This window comes from Dipodomys merriami, unplaced genomic scaffold, assembly GCF_024711535.1.
Source record: "Dipodomys merriami isolate MVZ:Mamm:240054 unplaced genomic scaffold, mDipMer1.0.p SCAF_7, whole genome shotgun sequence".
Lineage (NCBI taxonomy): Eukaryota > Metazoa > Chordata > Mammalia > Rodentia > Heteromyidae > Dipodomys > Dipodomys merriami.
In genome coordinates, this window is record NW_027206290.1 from 26626413 (window position 1) to 26645991 (window position 19579).

Here is a 19579-nt window from a genome sequence, read left to right on the forward strand (position 1 = left end):
ATCGCAGCTCAAAGCCAGACTAGGCAGGAAAGTTCGTGAGACTCTTATCCCCAATTAACCACCAGAAAACTGGAAGTCACTCAAGTGGTAGAGCGCTAGAGCCTTGAGCTGTAAGAGCTGAGGAATAGCACCCAGGCCTAGAGTTCAAGTCCCTGACAAAAAAGAAAAGAAAAGAAATAACCTGTGCAAAGTAATCCCATTTGTCATGATATAAAACTCTCTTATTATGTGTCTGACTCTAATACTAAAGTATAAAGATCTATCTATCTATCTATCTATCTATCTATCTATCTATCTATCTATCTATCTATCTATCTATGCATCTATCTATCTATATCTGCAGCATGCAGTTTAGGATCTATATATGATGAGGATTCAAGATGTTTGTACATAAGCAACAAGTGGACTCTTATTTTATCTTAACTTAGATAATAGGTTTAACCCAGTAAAGCAAGAACATTTCTCTCCTGACTTTATCTTCTACTTTTTTTTTTCTTTTTGTCAGTCTTGGGGCTTGAATTCTGGGTCTGGGCATTGTCTCTGCACTCTTCAGCTCAAGGTGAGTGCTCTACTTCTTGAGCTACAGTGCCACTTCCGGTTTTCTAGTGGTTTATGGGAAATCAGAGTCTCAGGGACTTTTCTGCCAGGGCTGGCTTTGAACCGTGATCCTCAGATCTCAGCCTCCTGAGTAACTACAGTTGATGGTGTTAGCCATGGGCGCCCGGCTTCTTCTGCTTATTTTTAAACAATTTGTGTTATCTTTAAGTAATTGTACGAAGGATTTCCCATGCAACACAGCCGTGGATGAATGCTTCTCAATCAACATCATTTTTTTCATCATTTTCCCCCAACCCTCCCAACTACACCCCTTCCCTCAAGAATATTTTTTAAACATCATTGACAAAAGCCCATTCAATGAAATATGATGTAAATTACTTCCCTGGCCCTGTTGAATGGATGTGTGCAAATATGTGGACCTTTGAACGTATTATTGGAAAGAAGGAGGAAGGTTATCTGCTTTCACTCACCCCATCTCCCTTTGCTCCTGGAGATCCCTGAGTACCAGGGAGACCCCTGTCACCCTTTTCTCCTTGTTCCCCTGGAGGACCAATCAGGCCAATTAAACCAGGATGTCCCTGTGAGAGAGAGAAAGAGAGGAGAGAGAGTAAGAAGGAATTTAGTAACATATAAGCTATCATTGTATCTTAGTCATAATATATTTGCATATCAAAATTCATGAAACAAAAAGAAAGCACAATTTAATTAAACCTATGAATGGAATTTGAGAATCTCCTCCAGTGGACCATTCAATATTACTATTAGGTCTTTATTAAGGGTTGAGGATATTTCTAAACAAAGTGATTTCTACAAATATCATCTATAAGAAAAGCAATGGTAGCTCATGCATACAAGTCCTGGCTACTCTGTAGGCTGAAATGTAGAGGATTGTCCTCTGAGGCCAACTTGGATAGAAAAGTCCAAGAATTTCCATTTCCAAAACAGCCAGTGAAAAGCTGCTCTGGAATCATGACTCAGAAGGTGTAGTGTTAACCAAGCAAGTGCAAGGCCCTAAATTTTAACATATTTAAAATCATCATCAATGTTACATTTGAAGTTCTTGAAACTTAAGAGACCAACAAAATGCATATATAATATTAGTGGTATAAACAATGAAAAATTCTTTCTTTAAAGAAATCTCAATATAAAACAAATCCTGGGCTGGGAAGGTGGCTCAGTGGTAGAGCGCTTGCCTTGCATGCATGAGACCCTGGGTTCGATTCCTCAGCACCACATAAGCAAAAAGAAAAAAGCTGTAAGTGGCGCTGTGGCTCAAGTGGTAGAGAGCTAGCCTTGAGTGAAGAGCTGAGGGACAGCGCCCAGGCCCAGAGTTCAGGCCCCAGGACTGGACCCCCCCCCCCAAAAAAAAAAAGGCAAAAAGAAAATCCTATTTTTAAGGATTTTGTAGTTTTGAAAAGACATTTGCAGGCTTAAAAATAACCCAACCAATGTTAATGACATTATAAATATGTCTTATTTTTGTATTTGTTGCATTAAAGAACCATTTTTGGAAAAAAATCAAATTGCTCCTTGAAAGATCTTTCTACTTTTTCAGTCTTGAAAACATAAAAGCAGCCATTTCATTGTTCTATTTATTTTCTGAATAGCTATTTTAGTAGAACCATATGTTTTCACCATATGGTTCCTAAATCTTGCTATACCTCACTATTGCTTTGAGTCCTTTCTCTTTTCTAACTACTTCTGGGAAGCTGAGAATATGTAGTTTTCTGTGGTCAGAATCACAAAAAAATGTGTTAAATTTCCATTAGTGTGGTTTTAATCAGAAAACAGAAAGCAAAAACAGTTGCTACTATTATCCCAGTTGTTTTGCTCTTACCTTTTCTCCTTTGGAGCCAGGGTCACCTTTGAGGCCAGGTAAGCCAGGAGGCCCCTAAATAAGAAGAAGAAACACAGGAGGATAGAGTCAGCATGGATTTCAAAGGATAGAGTACAGTATGGATTTCCAAAGCCTCTCAGTAGTCAAGGAGCTAGTTGGGTCTTTGCAATACAGAGTTCAAACAAATTAATAATTAGGATTCTGGATGAATGTGTATTTTAAAAAGCATGATTTAGTCCTGGCATTGATGGCTCACAATTATAATTGTAGCTACACTAGAAGCTGAGATCTAGGATCACGGTTCAAAGCCAGCCTGAGCAAGAAATTCTATTTGACTCTTATCTCCAATAAACTACCAAAAATCCAGAAGTGGAACTGTGGGTCAACTGGTCGAGTGCTCTAGCCTTGAGCAAAAGAAACTTAGGTATCATGCACAAGCCCTGAGTTCAAGTACCAGAACCAGCCCAAAACAACAACAACAACAATATCAACAACAAATATGATTTAATATGAAATTATAATATTGACAATTTTGGTTAAATACATGTGAGATCAGAAATAGGTCATGTTTTAATGTGGATAAGTAGCTGTCAAGAAAAATATAAATTTTGAAGCATACTAGTTTGGGTAGAAGTGGATTCTAAATTATATACCAAGATAATCAAATCTTTCTAGGCCAAACCTCAGTTTCAAAGATTACAATATTTTCAGTCAAACTTTAAACAACACCCCTCAAACTTCTAACAGTCATTTGATTTTTTTTTAATAAACTACAGGACAAATTAGAGATTTTAATACACTCGTGTGTTTGTAATTAAACAGCAGCTCATGGCTTGCAGTATTTGTAAATATAGTGATGGAACCAGAAGATAACTTTGTATATACTAACTTAAATTTGGGTGCTGTGTAATTCTACAAAGAGAAGAGCGAACTTTCTGGATTCTGATATCAATTTTTGTTTCCTGTTTTTTTGAAAATGAACAACTTTCATTATAATTATTAGAGAGACATATACACTAAGAATACGGTATTTTCAATATTCACAATATTGATAAAGTAGATTGTTGGCTCCTCTTGACTTGGAATAGAGTCATTTATCATGAGTATCAAAGCTGGCATTCAAGTCTAGGTCTCTGATGTGCAAAATTCTTTTCCCATATTACACTGGATTTCTTAAGAGTGGTAAAATGAGCAAGGATATGATAGCGATCAGAAAAGAAATGAGAAATACATTACAGAAAAGTAAGGCAATTTAGCAAACTACTAAAGAAAGTACATCTCCCAGGAAGTGGACTTATTTAGACTTCAAAAGCTTTGAAGGAATAAAGGCTTCGGTGAGGCTCTTTCTTTTGTGCTCAATATCCCTAGACTCTATTAAAATAAACAGTCATGCAACTTTGTTGATCCACAGACAAAAAAGGATGCTTTGAGGAAATTACCTATTTTTATTTAAGTATATGCTAATGGTGTCTTTCAGCACCACAACTCCATCTAGATTTAGAATACCCTTGTTATTTGATCTCAAAGAGTAATCTTTAAAACAGCAGTGGTAGCTGTAAACATCTTAGGTAGCACTTTCTTCCACCTCACTAGACCAATGGAATGACTGTCTTTGGGATACAGATTAGTAATCTGTCCCATGCTTCAGATGCTCATTAAGGTTTAAGAAACACAGCTTCAAAACTCACTGGTATGAGGTGCCAAATTCAGTCACATCAATATGCAAAACAAAGGTGCATAAAGGATCTGAGGTATCTTAAAATAACACATGGTCTAATTAGCTTTCTAATTTATTAATTGTATGATTAAAGTAGTACTGTTTTTACCTTTATTATTTTCTGCTCTCATCAGAAATGCTTGGTGAATTACCAATCGAGAAAAGAAAATAACATTACCTGATAGCATGCATTTCAACAAAATCTTTTTGTGAGTTGTAGTAACATGTTTTTAAATAAACAATATCAGCATTATATTTTCCAAGGTCATGGCACCATCAGGTAAATATCAGACTCTGTGTCAGAACAAAGAGGCCTAGAATAGGCCCAGAAAATAGTTCTAAGAGAAGTGAAATCATATCACAGAACTACATACTTGCAACAAGAAGAGGAAACATTTAGGAATAGTGCTTAAACCTGACCTATGCCAATTTTACACATCAACACATTACAACCCAACACCTTCTCTAGATTGAAAATATAAATCTATGAAAGAGATTGTATTCTTTTCTTCATTCCTGATTTTATGTTCAGACTCCCACCTACCTGATACATTTAGCAGTGAGAGAATCAATGGGGCATGTTGTCTGATGAGCATGAATATTTCAGCCACTGCCACAGGCACTAATTTTCAAGTGAAATATAACCTACATATCTCAGTTGTATCCACAAAATATCCTAAAAAGTGATTGTGTGTTAACATTATAATGAAAGCAAAATTAGGATAATAAAAACTGAGTAAACAATATAGCATAATACATATTCATTATTTTCCTTAGTTTTATTCATGCTACAGATGGGTATCTATCAACTTTCTCATTCCATTGTACTAGAAGACATTAGTATTTGTAATTCAAAGGGCTCATGTTTAATATAAAACATACTAAACTTTGAGTTGTAAATGCGTTTTCAAGATTTTCCACACATTATTGATGGATTTTAAAGAATTTTAATTAATAAGCTCACATGGAATTACAGTATGTAAGTTCTCATATAATGATGAATTTGCCAAGCAAACAGTTTTTTTATTTTCCTTAGGTAAAGTAGAAATTGGTAATATTATAATATTGAGAACCTTATAAATATCCCTCTGAACCTAGAACAAATAAAAAACATCAGCTCTGTATATAAAAATGTAATTCCAAGTATATGTTTTCTATTTGTTCTGAAAGTTATTGTAAATTGAAAACCCGCAGGGAAATTCAGAATTCATAGGCAATAAAGAGAAAAGGAAAACAGGGATCATACATTCTTAAGTTTTGAGAATACACATCAAATATTTTCCCATCAACACTATGAATTATGGAATATTTGCCTTGATCTGTATCTCAAAACTCTAGTGCATTGGTGTTTAAAGAAAGTACAGATCCCGCACTACATTTAGAATATAAAATCATAGCAAATTGTTTATTTTGGTGAAAAGCAAATGCTTTATTATATACAACTATTTAGTCATTATAAAATGCTTTGCATCTCATGCCTGTTTTCATGTAGCATTAAAAAAATCAGTAATGCATCCAGCCTTTTATTCAGGCTATTACTGCTTGAAAAATAATGTTCTCAGATATTTATTATTTTGTGGAAAGTAAGAATATATGATAACATTAAGATAATCTTGTCACAAGGTAAAATAATATTGTTTTCATACACTGGAATGAATAGGTTCTTAAAATAAAATAATATGAAACTAAAGCCTAAGACTAAAACAGATGATAATTCTGCCTCCAAAACATCAAATATATTTGTGAAGTTATTCAATTATGATAATTTTGCTTTTGCAGCACATGCAGAATGAATTCAGTATTATTCTTCCTTTTAAAATAGTATTATTCTCATTTTGTCTGTTGACTACCTACTCAAAAACCATCAGTTTCTCTTCTTTAAAATGTACGTGAACAGAATTTTTATCCAGGATCTTCATTGTACTTAGCTGTCTGTTCATGCTCCATGAACTACTTATCTACACATTTAGAATATCCACCTAATGGTTCTAAATGATTCTAAATGTGTGTCCATATGCATAATGAATTAATGCATGTGGCGAGATTTCAAAGAAATTTTGTTGTGAGAAAAAAATAACTTTTGAAGCAAAAACATTATTGTAGAACTCCAACAGAGCTAATGACAGAGTGAGCACTGAGTAAACAGAATTTTTATTTTAATTTTCTTCTCATGAAGGTTCTGATACAATTGTTAGACAGTTAGCCATGTGTGGATGCCCTGTTTCATAGAATTCAGTTGTCTAAATAGGCAACAGCCATTCTGGAAAGATGAAAGAAGGTAAGATTACGTGTAGCTAAGTGTTTGTTTAAAAGTGGAGGGAAATGGAAAGACCGAGCACCTTTGAAGAGAAGATTACTGCAGCAAATTGCCGGTATCTACGAGGAGAAGAAAAAGAGACCAATAGGTAGCTACTGAACGCTAGTGATCAGCAAGCTGTAGTCTGAACAGACATCAATGTGACAGGGAATGTTTTCCTATTTACAATGAGGCAAAAATAAATTGTGGAGAAAGTGTTTATCATAAATGTCACATGGCCTCCCCTATTGGAGTTTAATGCTCACTTGTATCTTGTATGAGTTTTCAAATTTCTTGTTTGTCTCACTTCTCATATCATATCCACACGAAAACATTCTTTTTCATCTTAAATAGTCTGATCATACTTTCAATCAGAGAAGAAGCTCCAGAGTGGATGACATTTATGTAGCTCCACTTTGGGTGTACTTAGAATCCTCTGCTTAAAGTGTATTACAGTACTATTGATACTGTGTTCTAATTGCTGCTAAGTGTATTTTTTTTCATATTTTTCATTTGATTTATTTTAGTTTAGATTTTGGTGCTGGTCCTAGAACTTGAATAAGAGTCTCATGGACTTTCCTGCTTGGGGTGGCTTCGAACCATGATCCTCAGATCTCAGCCTTCTGAATAGCTAGAATTACAGGTAGGAGCAACTGGCGCCAGCACTTTAGTATGCTTTTATAGCCAACTATTTCTAACCCAGATTGTTGGGTATATATAAGCATGAACCTCAGTCCATTCTTACTTTTCATCATAATACAAAATCGACTATTTAAACAATATTTGTCATTGTATTTTCAATTAGTAATTACTTGATGCTCAATGGTTTAACCATTTTTTTAACAAATAACTCATTTAATAAACATAAAACTCCCACACAGTAGAATGTATCAATATATCAATTTTATTTGTTTACCCTTCATAGCACTTCATGGGACAGTTGTTCAGACTACTCCCATTTTACGCATAAAGAAACTGAAGGTAAAATACAAAAGAGAGAGATAGTTTCCTGAGGCCATCTCACTAGATGCCTGCACTTGAAAACAAGGAGTTTGGCTTGAGAGTTGAGGATCTGAACCACTAAGTTACTTTTAAGCACAGCAAATTACTTTTCACTCATCAAATTAACCAATTCACTTTACTCATAGCTCAGTTGAAAAGCTCATTATGTTGCCATGAATAGCATTTGAAGATGGTTTCTCCATGCACACTCACCTCAAAGCCCTGTGGGGCATTTTCTGAGTGACTGAGAAATCATACTCATTATATCCGGAGCAATTATCAAGTTGCAATATGTATATCCATGTGCTCCTCAACAAAACCCAGACAAGGCAGCGGACCCATGCTGCTTTCTCTGTTGTTTAGTATTCCAATTTGCCTATAAGGATTGCGGTTGCTCACCCTTCTCATCCAAGGAAATAACATTTACGTTAAGACTCAGAAACATGAATTTGCCAAGCTGGAATCAGCCTGGAATCATCATGTCTGATGGTTTTATTTTTATTTTTAATATTAATTGAAAGAAACACATGGTGCTTTTTATTTCATCTGCAGAAAGGTCATAATACTAATGGAAAATGCAAAATAACAAGGAAAAGACCATCTCTAGCAAATTGGAGGATGACATTATGGCAAATTCTCTTTTCTTCCAGTCTCTGAGTCTGCAGCTAGGAGTTCACCCTATTTAAAGATAATATTCCTTAAATAATATTGAGAACCCTGAGCTGAGATTGTTTCAGTCAGAGCCCTATTTCTATGATGATGATTTTGTAGGCAAAACTTACTCTAGCTAACCTCACGCTTTCATTCCATTAGGAACTGACATTTATGCAGTTGCAAATAAATAATCAGCAATTCCAGTTTAAAAATAAGCCCTTAATATTTATGAAATATGTGGTAAGTAAGCTAGAGGAAATTATTACAGAATCCTTATTAAGAGGAATAGTTGAAATTCTTCCTAATTAATTGGCATTTTGAATCCAGGTCTAATGGCTGAGTATGTACTATGAACAAATGAGATAATTGGTGAAGTTCATAAGGGATACATGAATAAAGCTTAGGTTACTTTACGGAAGACTTGACCATTTAACCTATTTGCATTCATGCTTAGTCCTCTAAGCATTGTTTATTGTTTTGATTAATCCATTGTGCATAATAGTTTAGAACAACCGAGGGACCTACTAAGCAAGTGTTTTGAAGGGCAGGCTTTCCATTCTCTATTTCTGTCCATATTTTAGTAACCTTAGCTTGGGAGCCTGTCATAAACTGCTTACCAACTGAGGCTTTATTGCATTTCTCAAATGTAGAGTTTATTAGAGAGTGAACAAATGACATTGTTTAAAATGATCATCTCTGTTTTTTTTTTTTCTTTTACTCCCGAGATTTAGTGTCTTATCTCTCAGCTTATTTCTCTCATAAAGAGAACCATCTGTTTGGTCAAGAAGTCACTGCCTGTTTGTGCCAACAGTGCTCTTTCAAACGGACTGCCAGGAAACAAAGTTTAATTGCATGCATTTGGGGGAACTGTCTGTACCAGGAAAATGATGAGCTGGGCCATTAGTGACATTTTATTCTGCGGAGAAATAATATGTTTTCCTCAAAGGGTACAAGAAAGAAAAACTAATCCACCATGGAAACCCCCCAGTTAGATCAGTTGTGATTATTTTCCTCACTGTAGGCCTGAGGTATGAATATATTTCTTTTGAGTGTAAGACAATGTACATACTAATTTGTAAGCTAAAATTTCAGGAGTTTGAACTTGTAAGCAATTTGGTTTCAAGAATTCTCTCTTTAACCAGTGATGAAAATGATGGATACTCACAATTGGACCTGGAGGTCCATCTTGACCTGCAGCTCCTGGAAGACCTTGTTCTCCCTACAGAAAAAGAAAATGATAATCTTTTAAATTCACAGAAGAGTATTACATTTTCATTTTGAATTGTCAAAATGAAGGGAGTAAACATCACCTACCAATTTATACTAGCTTAAGAATATATATGCTGGAAGAAATTTTTTTTGGAGGGGGTCTGGTTGTGGGGCCTGAACTCTAGGCCTGGGTGCTGTCCCTCAGCTCTTCAGCTCAAGGCCAGCGCTCTACCACTTGAGCACAGCGCCACTTCCGGCTTTTTTCTTTTTGCTTATGTGGTGCTGAGGAATCGAACCCAGGGCCTCATGCATGCAAGGCAAGCGCTCTACCACTGAACTACCTTCCTAGCCCCTGGAAGGAAATTTGTGTGTGTGTGTGTGTGTGTGTGTGTGTGTGTGTGTGCGCGCACACACGCGCGCCAGTTCTGGGGCTTGAACTCAGGGTCTAGGCTCTGTCCCTGTCGTTTTTGACTCAAGGCTAGCATTCTACCACTTGAGCCACAGCTCCACACCCAGCTGTTTTGTAGGTTAATTAGAGATAAGAGTCTCACAGACTTTCTTGCCTAGGCTAGCTTTGAATTGTGATCCTCAGACCTCAACTTCCTTAATAGCCAGTATTCCAGGCATGAGCCACCAGTGCATAACTTTCAGGGCTGTATCTTTTGACTGTGTGAATACAGCTATAGACATGCATGTGCAGGCAGACACGCATTCACCCAAAATCTACATCTGTGAGATGTTAGGCTTACTCGTCTCTTTTGCTTTTATAAGTAAATATTTTACCGTCAACTAATAAAATAGATGGCACTCTTAAACACTGTAAGGGCATCTGACATCATTACGCATTATTTAGTGAGTTCTCATAAAACACCCTTACTACCACTCAGGAAGACATCCCTTCATAAACATTTCCCTCCGCTGCTGAAGAACTAGATTGTTCTATTCCAGTGGAGATGCTCACCACAGGCCCAGGGATGCCACGAAGACCTTCGGGACCAGGCTTTCCAGAAGGGCCTTGAGGACCCACAGGACCAGTTTTCCCAGGGGGACCTTCAGCACCTGCCTCTCCCTGTTGGAAAAGAAAATGTGACCAGAGTGACAGTGAATGAATTGTGAATGGTAGGCAGGCAGTGTTCTGATAGATTGCAGACCCAGCCTTTACCTTAGCACCTTTTTCTCCTTGCCGTCCCTCTGCACCTGTAGTACCAGGAGGACCCTGGAAAGACAAAGGTACACCACTGAGAACTGATGGACAAATACAGTGCCCTTACTGGTAACAGACTCCTGGGTTGGGAGTTAATAGGTGGTATATCTAAAACAGTTTCCTTCATTTGTGGTAGATATAATGTACCTGTATATCTCTAAGTAGACATGATGGGTGGTATGGAAGTGGTAACAAATGAATTTCCTGAGGTAGCTCAAACAGGATAATCTCTCAGAAACACCAGGTCAAAGCCCAACAAAACTACTATCAGGAAATGGGTACCTCTTGTAAGGTACCAAGGGCCAAGAAGGGAAGGGTAGAAGGATGAGGCGGGGTGGGGGAGGGGGGGAATAGAAGGGAGAATGCAGTCAGGAGAATGCATTGTATATAATACGAAATTAAGAAAAGTAAGGGAAAGGGTGGGTAGAGGGGAGGGGAGGATGTTGAAGAGAAGCATATTCGTAAACTTCTTTGTTATATGGCACCTCCTTTGTGCAACTACTTAAAGATAATAAAAAGAAAGGTAAGGTAAACACAATTAAAAAAATGAAAAGTAATAAAGCACATGGTTGAACACGATGGAGGGGTTATATTGATCAACATGCATTGTGTTTGTAAGGCATTGTATTTGGCTGTGTTGAACTGACACTCCTTCACACTACTTCAAGATAATAAAAAATAAACAGAAAACCACAATATTGAATATCACACGATGGCTTACTTTTTGGTGAAACTGATGTTTGAATTCGGAGCCCCAAGCTTGCTACCCTAATGCACTACTCGCGTCACTGAGATACCCCCTGCTTCTTCTAATGGTTAATTGTAAGGATAGGGTCTCGCTTCATGCCAGGCAGGCGCCACCAGCCTAAGGTATCTTCTGTCTACTTTTAGGTTTGGAATTGGCAGGATCACAGGCCTGATCCTCTAGGTCCAGATTCTTTACTATGAAGGCAGAGTCTCAGGGACTTTTCTGCCTTCGCTGGCCTGAACATATGGTCCTCCAAATCTCAACTTCTCGTGTCGTTCTGGATGGCAAGCACATGATACAGAACTGAGCTATGCACTGCAAAGCAGGTCTCACGAACTTTTCCGCCTTGAAAAAAGCAATAGTTTCAGCCAGCCTTCAGCTACAATCCTCCCATTCTTAGCCTCCCAAGTAGTCTGTATTGAAGGCATAAGCTACCAACAACTGGCTCTCAGAACTACCCTTTTACATACAAACTTTCACTTAGAATACTAAAGATAGAGTACAGAATTTAGTAGACTACAGATAATCATATACTATCAGCATGAGCCAACATAAAGAAAAGCTTAATAAATACTGATGAATTAAAATACTTTCTATGAGTACAAATACTGAGCTATCATTTATTATGTGACACTGAAAGCTAATTACTAGAAACTAATTGAATATACAAAATTTCTCTTTTATCACACATTTGTTTTAGGAATAGCCTCTTTCTTAATCTAAGAAGATCTATATGTTTATTCTGATGGGATCATGTTGCAGCTAAAGAAAATAACATTTACAATTATGATAGCAAACATACCTATTCATGTTCTGTGGAAATGTGTAATTCACAAATAGAATTAATAGAATAAAATACCACTTTTTAATTTCTAGTATGAGAGTAAGGATAGTAAACAACGGAAAACACTCTTTATACTTAAGAAATAACATATAAGCTTAAGTACTGGGACACTAATTAGAAACTTAATGATCTCAAAGAAATTGCATTGAATTTCCCTCCATTTCTTCTTGTTCCTCATCTGTTACTCTCAAAGTCATTAACTGAAATTGTGGTGTGTGGATGGAAGGAATAATTAAAATTATGTCACTTGGTGAGACAAAGTTGAGGAAAGCAGCTCATGTTTTAGGTGCTCTTTTTATATTCTACCAGTGGATACAATATAGACTTTCACATCAGATTTTAAAGTCTTATTTGAAATGAGTATCAAGGATCTCATCAAACCCAGAGAATTTAACAGACTTATGAAGATATCACTAGCAATCACAATATTTTCTGTATATAAAATTTATTGGGCCTTAATCCCAAAGTATAAAGGTATAAATTCTATGAAGTATAAATTCATAAAGGTGATAGCAATATGATGAACAAAAATAGAAACATAAAAGCTCTTTATAAAGTCTGTATTATTTATATAAAAGGATTTCTGTATGGAAATATAAATATTGAATTTTTCTAGTGGTTAAATATTAAGCCATAAAATAGTAACCAAATATTAGCCAAAAGTAACCAATACAAAGTAAAATCATTATAGTGACTACTATTTTGGAAATAGAAATAATAAGATTCAATGAAAGGATAGGTAATTATTCAGCAAAGATGACACAAAAATATTGAAATAAGTGTCTGTTGTCTGTTGTCTGTTGTGTTGACCTCAAAATACTGTACTTAGACACATGAACTTTATAGTGTAAGATTTATGAATATCTGAGCTTAAAAGAAGCAAGACATCTACTTACTAAAAACACGGGGATAACAGAGGAAAACTATCTGAGTGGGCAGTGCTAAGAGAAATTTGACACAACTAAACTACAGCATGCCACAAGTCTGTAATAAAAACAAAGGGGTTCTCCACTTCCAAAGGATGTCATGCAGAGAGTCCACATTAAAGGACTCTTCTATTCATATTTTCACATTTTCTTTCTTCTTTTTTTTTTTTTGGTCCGGTCGTGGGGCCTGCACTCTGGGCCTGGGCACTGTCCCTCAGCTCTTCAGCTCAAGGCTAGCACTCTACCACTTGAGCCACAGCACCACTTCTGGCTTTTTTTTCTGCTTATGTGGTGCTGAGGAATTGAACCCAGGGCCTCATGCATGCAAGGCAAGCGCTCTACTGAACCAACTTCATGTTTTCTTTTTAAAAAATTTATTTCTTATATTTTTTACCCCAATGCTATGTAGGTTGTTTTTTATTTTACTAAGATAAAAGTAGAAACCCTTTTACTAGGAGAGTTAAAAAATTATGTTTGTAGAATCTTATTGTCTTCTATTGTTGAGTGTCTTCAAAAGACAGATATTGTGATTTTTAAAAAATAAATACTTCAGAGAAACAGTTTGGTATTATTAAATTTACTGCCACATCAGACATGGAGGGCAGCAAGCCAAATGAATCTAATAATTTACGGGACAGATCAGAGTTCAAGTTCCATTTACAGGATTAACTCTTCACAGCATCCCTACCTGTTCATGTGCCTCATTCACCCAACAAATGAACAGAGTGGCTTTAGGATTACACAATACTTTATGTTCCCAACTATTTTGTCTCTATGACTCTCAGTTTAATTATTCTCATTCACAAGTTGTTCCTAAATTGCTTTTGTTTGGCAAATCTATTTCAGTTAAAAAAAAAAATAAAATGCAACTGCTATGAATTTAAATGCTCCCACTTTAGCAGTAGTTTTCCTGGGCAATCTCTGTAATATGTTACATGAATTTACATTTAGGAATACTCTTTTTATAGGTAACTGACATTTTTAACAGACTTACACTATCTTCCTTTATTTTTAAAATATATTTAATTATTATATTAATGGTATTTTCTTTATGTATTGCTTAGTTAGTTCAGCACTGATCATTGTACAGCTAAAATAAAGCAAACTTCCAAAATAAAAATTGCATTGGCAAAAGTTACCAAAATATGTATTGCTAATAAGCTTTCCTATAACTTATATACCTGGGAAACTGGCAGAAAATGTTTTAATCTTGATTAAGCTGACACACAATTTTATTTGGCAACATGTTTATTTAACTTGTGATGGCCCAATTTGAAACTCTATGTCAGTTTTAAGAACAGTATCCACTTCATCTTGGTGACAAATCCAGGCATTTGGTTTTATGCTTTTGTCACACACCACATTCTGCTAACTTACTCTCTTTAGCTTTTTCTCTTTTAGCCTAAACAAAAAGGTGGTTAGAGAGAAAATAAATCATATACCTTTTCCAGCTCAAAATTTGATGAAGAATCGTAGTGCAGTTCTTCAAAAATGCTATATATATATATATGTATATATATATATGTATATATATATAGCATATATATAGCATATAGTTCTTCAAAAATGCTATATATATATATAGCATATATATATATATATATGATCCATGGATCATATATATATGATCCATATGATCCATGTCTCCTTTGGATTTTATATATCCAAAGGAAATAAAATCAGACTACCAAAGACATATACCTGCACTGCATGTTCCAAACAGCACTATTCACAACTGTTAAGAGAAGGAATCAACTGTCCACAGGTGTCCACAGGTGGATCACAGGAAAGAAACAATGAGTATGCAGATATCACATGTGTACCCTGAACATGATGACTATATTTGTCCACCCTCCCTCGCTCTATTTGCCTGGTCCACTTTCCTTTGACTCTACCATCTCCCAATAAAGCATGTGTCAACTTCCTGGTATTTTTGTATGGTTTTTTCAATTGTAAAAATGCTGTATAGAGAGGTTACAGTTACATGAGCAAGGTAATGTGTACATTTCCTATTGAGCATTGTTGACTCCTCCTTTGTTTTCCTCCTACCATTGTTACAATGGATCACTCTGTATCCTTATTGAAGTATTTTGTTTTTTCCCTTCCCCTCACCGAATTAGAGAAGTGTGTATACCAGAAACTGTAAAGTTGGTTGTTCAAAGGAGTGACAACATTGGAATCCTCTCCTGTGCATGCCATGGTATAGTTTGTCTGTGTATATGTGCATGCATCCTTTGCCCCTATGAGTCTTATGTACTTTACTTAACCTAATATTTTGTGCATCCACGCATTTCCCTGCAAATGACACATTATTATTCTTCCTGATGGATGGACAAAGGAAAAGGAGAGCACTGAATGCCTAGAAGTGCAAAGTTTGAGTAGAATTGGCATTTCTGGTTCTTTTTTAATTACTTAATTAATTTATTTATTTTTGTTGTAAAGGTGATGTACAGAGGGGCTTAAGGGAGGCTAATGAGTACATTCCTTTCTGAACAGGGTCACCTCTTCCCTCCTTTTCTCCCAGGTTTTCCCTCCTGACCCTTCTCCCCCACAAGCTGTGTGGTTTATTTTCTACATAGTATCTAGTGAGCATCACTGCTGCTGTCTGATTCTGTTTTTGTTTGTTTGTTTTCTGTGGGGTTTTTTTCTCCTTATTCGGTGGCTTTGATTTATGTACTTTTTGTCTTGTATGTAAGTGTATCTAGTTTGAGGAGGGTAAGAAGGATCACAGAAAGGATGGACAAAGGGTGAGCACATACATTTCTTGTAATTCTTGCTGTTATGATAAAATGGCTAAAGTGTATTTGTTTTGTTTCAGGAAATATTTTAACGTGTTTAAGGCACTAAATGATATTTTTCCGCATGTTGGAACTTGCAACCTACAGCTTACATACATAATACATGTGTAAATGTACATTAGCTAATGAGCAGAGATTTCAAAGAAAGAATTCAAGAAACTTACTCTTTTTCCAGGAGGACCTGGTGGGCCAGCCTCACCAGATGGACCAGGAGGACCCTATAAAACATACACACACAACTGTGAAACTCTTCTTTTAGAAATCTGAACGTTATGGGACTGGGAAGGTGGCTCAGTGGTAGAGTGCTTGCTTTGCTTGCATGAAGCCCTGGTTCGATTCCTCAGCACCACTTAATCAGAAAAAGCCAAAAGTGGGGCTGTGGCTCAAGTGGTAGGCGCTAGCCTTGAGCTGAAGAGCTGAGGGATCGGACCCAGGCCAAAAGTTCAGGCCCCACAATCAACAGCAGCAAAAAAATCTGAGCATTATTTCATGGCCCACATCATTTCTTAATATCTCAGCCAGAATTAATCTTTCCTCATTTCTACCAATCCATCTTTCCTAAAACAGGAACAAATCAACAAAACTGAACCATATTTAATATAGCTAAACTTCTTGTAGACACGTTTCAATAGAGCTAGTAAGGTCATATGGAAAATATCACTAAAAAAACAATCATATTCCCTTTCTCTAAAGCTGACCTTTTAGAAAGTACTAATTTATACCCACAGCATCTGCCACAAACATTTATTAACAGAATCTTACCATTAGTGATAAAACTAATAACATATAAATTAGACATATACACATTGTCTCTAAATTTCTCCCTGTAAAACACCAACATTTTTATACCGAAGTGACTGACCTACAGGTGTCCTGTGTAAACCAGGCCTATATCTCTACCTGCAAATATTCAGGACATATTGGCTCCTACTTAAGTTAATGCCTTCCTCTGCTTTCTTCCTAAATAATCAATATGGTCAAATTACCCTCTTGTCTCATTCCAAATCTGAAAACACTGAATAAAAAGGTTTCTATTATACTACCTTCATTTACTTCCTAAATGAATACTGGATGTTACTGGTAAATTACTAACGTGATTTGCTCCATCGGTCTAGCTTACATTTCTGAAATAATATTATTTAACACAAAATGCATTTCTTATGGCAAAATTATGAGCATAAGTATGGTTTTGATGAAGTCTTTGCCGTTTATATTTCTTTGTTGCTTATATTTATTCCATGGAAGACTGATTTTCAACTGAAATTCAAACATTTTTGTCAATTCTTTTAGGAAATCAGAAACACATTGAACTCTGCTTTTGAAAAGCTGAGTGCTTCTGATTCTTTCTTTAAAAACGAAAGAGAGAGAGAGAGAAACCCAACTCAAGACTAGTCGATGATGGGAAAAATAAGTGTGCATGCTCACCGGCTGTCCGGGGTCTCCATCTTCTCCCTTATCACCTCCAACACCGTCTTGACCCTAGAATAAATTGGCAGTAGAAAATCAACTCAAATATTTCTGTGATTTTTTTTTCTTTTTTCAGGGGGAAAAAAAACTTTGCTAGACTAAGTGCATTCTTCAGATAAAGTTTTATCTGATGGGCAAATAAAATTACTATCCTTTATTTTTTTAGGATTGTAGTGCCTCTCATTCTCCATAAAGGTTTGTAAAACTGATTCACCATCAAAATGGAAAATGCATGAGGCTCTTGATTCAAAGAAAGGAAAAAGATGTGATTTTTGTCAGTCCTCTTACCAGATAAGGTGACGTCTGAGATAGGGTTTCTACTATAAAAGAGACGAAGACTAAAAACAAAGATCTTGTGACTTCAAAATAGCAACAGCTCTACTCAGAGTTATTTGTACAGTTAAAAAGGAGAGGGAAACTAATAAAAATGAAGACTTTAATCATGTAATTTACGCTACATCTAATAGTCTCCAGTGGCACGGATGTTCTGATACTTATGATTCCCGTTTGCTTTATTTGCCTTTCTGTTTTTAATCAAGAAGGGATTTTTCTTTCTTTATTAACCCTAGCCAGAATGGAAAAGGAGCAATAGGTTGATCCCTTTCTTTTTTTCATGATACTTACTGCAGGGCCGGGCTCCCCAGGAGGGCCAGGGTCTCCAGGAAAACCAACAGGACCCTAGAATGAGGTTTGTTAGAGGAAAATAATTAAGTGCAAAGTGATTTTCTTAATAATGTTAACATATCTTGAAATATCAGGCATTAAAAAGCTTGGGTGAGCATATTTGTTCTCCCTAGAAGGAACATTTCTTGCAAGTGAAATCAATTAATAATGGTTGTGAATATAGAAAAGGATAAAACATTCATGTCAGCAAACAGAAGCCAGAGTCTCAAATGTCTACTCTTCTCAGAAAAATGCTTCAAAGTGAGTTCGGCGTGAATGCCTCATGAAAGGGGACACAACTCACCGGGTTTCCCTTTGGACCATCGTCACCCGGTGGCCCTTTAGCACCTGGAGGTCCAGCAGCACCTGGTGGGCCAGCTTCTCCCTTTTCTCCTCTTTCTCCTTTTGGACCCTACAGTGCACATGAGCACAGAAGTTGCTTTAAAAGCTTGCTATCCCATGCTCCCCACATTACCTCTCTCTCACTGTATTGGTAGCCCTAAGGTAGGAACTCTCGATCTTATGCAACTTAGTCCTTGGTCCACGTGTTTAATGTTAGTACACATTATGCCAACCAATTCTTTGTTGTAAGAATCTGTTATATATCTCCAAGTATGCCCAATCTAAATTCACTTAATGCCAATAGCCACCACATCTCCAATTATGCCAATCAAAAATATCCCTAGATATGGTCAGTGTTTCCTGGGGTTTGGGAGGGGGTTAGAAAACCCACCCCTTGTTTAAACCCATTTATGTTATAACAAGCCATTCCGAAAGAAGTCATCAATATATTTATTTGATGCAGCAAATAAATTCAATACAAAAAGTAGAGCCCACCAGTGAGAAAGCAAATGGTAAACACCTTACAGTTTTTAATGCTTTAATGTTTATAGTTTTTGGTACAAATGTGATCTTTTTTTTTCAACTACACGTGAATCAAGATATACAGAACAAATACACAGTTATTAAATATGAAGATTCTGCACTTGCACTTGTGAATACTTTTAGTGGGTGGGAAAAGGAGAATATAAAACGAAGTTGCAACTAGGTAGTAAGCTACAACTTCAAGTGTCTTAAGGGTACTCTTTATAACAACTGCCATCCCATACTGACACCAAGACAGCACTTACGCCAGAACCTGCTTCACCAGGAGGTCCGGGGTTTCCTGCTTCTCCAGGTTCACCCTACAAAGGAAAAAAATAAATAAATCAAGTGAGGCTTAGAACATAGCAATGATAAGTTGCAACTGAAATGCTTCCTTCACCTCTGGCCATACCATCCATTGGTATACTGTTCAAAAGGCATTTAGCAAGTTAAGTAAGCAAAGGAACTTTTTGCCTTGTTCACAACAATGTACTTGTTTCTCAGGTGAGGAGATAGAACCAGACAGGCAGATGCCATATTTCTTGCAGATTAATCAGTGCTCTTCCTATTAAACCATGTTAGCACCATACCATTATAATAATACATGTCTGCCTGATTCCTAACAAACTATGTACTTTGTATGGTATAGAAATTCATATTATAACCAAGTGTACTGCTCAAACCTTCCAAAGGGCTTGTTTTCATAAAAATATAAATTTTAAATGAGCAAATAATTTGCTAGTGTATTAATATGCCTGTAGAATGTGCTTAGTAGAAATCTAAATGATATAG

At 36.3% G+C, this 19579-nt stretch overlaps 1 protein-coding gene across 1 annotated transcript in view; it reads right to left on the reverse strand.

The window, feature by feature from the left end:
• The window catches only part of Col11a1 (collagen type XI alpha 1 chain), a 171228-nt gene that overhangs the window by 15462 nt on the left and 136187 nt on the right, over nt 1-19579 (reverse strand). The window contains exons 50-59 of the mRNA XM_070007851.1: nt 19054-19107; nt 18228-18335; nt 17885-17938; nt 17219-17272; nt 15958-16011; nt 10436-10489; nt 10235-10342; nt 9230-9283; nt 2396-2449; nt 1029-1136 (exon numbers count right to left, since the gene is read on the reverse strand). Coding sequence (XP_069863952.1) covers nt 1029-1136; nt 2396-2449; nt 9230-9283; nt 10235-10342; nt 10436-10489; nt 15958-16011; nt 17219-17272; nt 17885-17938; nt 18228-18335; nt 19054-19107 — 702 coding nt within the window. The remainder of the gene's footprint in view (nt 1-1028; nt 1137-2395; nt 2450-9229; nt 9284-10234; nt 10343-10435; nt 10490-15957; nt 16012-17218; nt 17273-17884; nt 17939-18227; nt 18336-19053; nt 19108-19579) is intronic.